Here is a 2,848-nt window from a genome sequence, read left to right as displayed (position 1 = left end):
ACTGAACAATGTGTGGCAAGGGACAACCCAGAAATCATCGGCCATGACGAAATGTTTTCAAAGGTATTACGCTGAGACTTCTGGTTGATAACATTAAAATTCTATTTTAAATTACTTACATAAATTTAAAATCACAAAATATTCAAATACATCAAATATAGCACTAATATTTCTTTGATCAAATTTACTCAAACATGTAACACACAATAAAGCTTTTGGTCAACTCATTTTAAAAATACAAGGTGACAAGCACAATACTTTCTTCAGGTGCAGTGATCCTCCACGTCAGTAACCGACTGAGTCCATCATAAACTTGCGACTGAGCTCATAAGCCAGGAAAAGGGCCCCGTTGGCAGGGAAAGTGCGTATCATGGTAGGAGTCAAGCCCGAGTACAGAGCAGGGAATCCTGTGGGACAAGACAGTGTCAAGCAGCCACACAGGCCAATCCCACAGAAGAATCAGACTCCCAGTTTGGACCAGTTAGTAACAAGAAGAGCCCACAGTCTGTTTCACAGCCACGATGCATTTAGAGGTTTAGAAGTCTTTTTTCTAAATACCGTAGTATGACATTTTTTAAAATGCTTTTTCTACATACTACACCATGAAGTTTTTACGATTTTTATATCTATTCTATGGCATTTTAAATATTTTCTACATACTATACCATGACATTTTGTATGATGCTTGTTTGACATACTATACCATAATATTTTTTAATTTTGAGAAAACTAGCAAAATTATTTATTTTTGTCTCGTAAAATGCAAGAACTGTGCCTTTGAGAAGCATATCCATCTAGGTAAATTATCATTTTAAAATGCAGGTTCCAATCTTACCCTCATTGCGTATGATACCCGTGAAGGTCTTCATGAAGCCCTCTTGCCTCCCAGCTAAAGAGTAAACCTGGATCCTGGACTTCACACAGTCTATGGGATAGACCATCAACCACAGACAAGCTCCTCCAAATCCACCGCTGAACATGAGTGGAAGAACACCTGCAAAGACCAAAATTATTTTCCGGAGTAGATCACAGAAACATGCTTAAATCATCAATTATAAACAGAAAATATTAGAACCATACCTATACTGTCCTTGTCCGTGCCCATGTAATGGGCAAATTGGGACCGACACAGTTCATAGGCCCCAAAGAAGCAGAAGTAACCTGGTATCTCCCTCACCATGGTGGACGTCAGTCCTTGGTAGAAACCCAGCGGACCGTCTGTCTTCAACACTGTCTTCACAACTGTCCACACTGTACTGAAGTCCCAACACAAAACACAGTCCAAAGTCTATCAAATGACACTAAACATGTTCTACTCCTTTGAATGTCTCGTTTTGGTCTAACTGACCTTTTCTGTCCACTTGTGATTCTGCCAGATGCTTCCATTTCATGCATGGCCTGCAGGCGACATTTCACCAGCTCGGTGGGACATATCGCCATGGAGGAGAAGATGGAGGCTAAAGACCCTGCGGATGCCTTCTGAATATCACTGATGAGCAATGATAAGAAGTACAATACAAGTAATAAACAAAAATGGGTTTTTAGCATGTGTACATGAAGGCTACCTGCCTCAGTCTTTAGGGTCGTTTAGAATAATTAAATTTTTAGATGAAAAACATAAATTCCTTCCTATCATAACCACAAATAAGAGGTCATTTGCTCTGCTGACACACAAATGCCGCACATTTACACTAAAGTGCACTAAAGTACACTAAATGGAATCATGTAAATGTACCCTCTACGATTAAATTCCCTGGTCCAGATCTGATAGAATTGTTTTCTATCTCAAAGAGTGCAAACAAAAACCATTCAGTCCACAAAGTCACCTTCTCTGTAAATATCAAGGGACTGGCTCCTGGCTGCACATTCAAAGTGTCTTGGAATAAAGTGCTGTTAAGATTAAGAGTCCATCCCATCTAATATTTTTGCAACAATTCACAAGACACATGTTGTTCTTTGTCCCAATTTATTTTATCTTCTGGTGCTACTCACTGGAAGTTTGACATGGATATGTTGAGTCACAGCAATGTCAAATATTTGACTAGTAAAGAGGGTTCACATTATAGAAAGGTTTGCTTTTAGATTAAAACAAGTAATCATTTTCAAATTCCCATTTAAAAAAAACATTTATTGAGTTTAAGGGTTATAGTAACAGTTGACACGTCTGTATTGTAAAACTTGTATGAGTTCTATTTCATGGTGCAACTAAGCAATTAATATTGTTTGTGGTTTATCTCACACTTAATATTTAACTAATTGCTTCTCCCTGTTACAGCTGTACGTGTTCTTGTCTGGCTTTCCCTTTAACTCTGCACAGGTAATGCAGCACAGCATTACCTGATGAGGTGCGTTGCTCAGCTAGGAGCACCTGGCCTGGCAAGGAGCTGATAAAGAGCTCCTGTGCCAGCAGCAGAACAGAGGGGCCTCTGGCATGGGGACTGCTTATCTTGCTGCCTATTACTCTGGGATTTTATTGTCTTATTAGCATGTTTTATGTCAATAAGTTTCATGGATTTAATTGTTTTGAAGGTGTCTTTTATGGTTGATTTGGATCAGTGGTGAAGTGTTGTTTACCCCACTGAGCTTCCCCGTAATGGGGGTCAACAGTCCTCAGAATACCCAAAGATATTATAAATTAAATTAATATATGTTAAAATAGATAAAGTGAGCGCTGCTTGGCTCTAATGACAGGTGTTCTTTGGTAAGACAGGTCAAAGTTCAAAAACACAAAAAAGTCTCAAATTAATGCACACAACCATTGAGAAAAACAGCCAAGGCACTCCATCTTCAGGTAAAATAAGCTCCATATTTCCCTAAAGCATAACTATATAATTAAGCATATGCCCTT

General features: G+C 38.7%; 1 protein-coding gene across 1 annotated transcript; it reads right to left on the bottom strand.

The window, feature by feature from the left end:
- Positions 1-187: 187 nt before the first annotated feature.
- Positions 188-2,822, bottom strand: LOC121963135 (mitochondrial ornithine transporter 1-like). The gene is made up of 4 exons (XM_042513464.1): positions 1,349-2,822; positions 1,081-1,256; positions 836-994; positions 188-407 (listed from the first exon to the last, which is right to left on the bottom strand). Exons 1-4 carry the CDS (start codon positions 1,546-1,548, stop codon positions 286-288), a joined length of 657 nt encoding a protein of 218 aa, XP_042369398.1. The 5' UTR covers positions 1,549-2,822; the 3' UTR covers positions 188-285.
- Between the last annotated feature and the right edge of the window lie 26 nt (positions 2,823-2,848).

This window comes from Plectropomus leopardus, unplaced genomic scaffold, assembly GCF_008729295.1.
Source record: "Plectropomus leopardus isolate mb unplaced genomic scaffold, YSFRI_Pleo_2.0 unplaced_scaffold10011, whole genome shotgun sequence".
NCBI lineage: Eukaryota > Metazoa > Chordata > Actinopteri > Perciformes > Serranidae > Plectropomus > Plectropomus leopardus.
Note: the sequence above shows the minus strand (reverse complement) of the source record. Positions and strands in the feature narration are given on the sequence as shown.

What these genes read in the sequence shown, in the direction of transcription:
- LOC121963135 (XM_042513464.1), bottom strand. Translation starts at nt 1,548, where the DNA reads ATGCTAAAAACCCATTTTTGTTTATTACTTGTATTGTACTTCTTATCA. An exon ending in CACGGACAAGGACAGTATAG is followed by an intron (nt 995 to 1,080) that starts GTATGGTTCTAA and finishes TGGTCTTTGCAG; the next exon opens with GTGTTCTTCCACTCATGTTC. An exon ending in GGGTATCATACGCAATGAGG is followed by an intron (nt 408 to 835) that starts GTAAGATTGGAA and finishes CTTGTCCCACAG; the next exon opens with GATTCCCTGCTCTGTACTCG.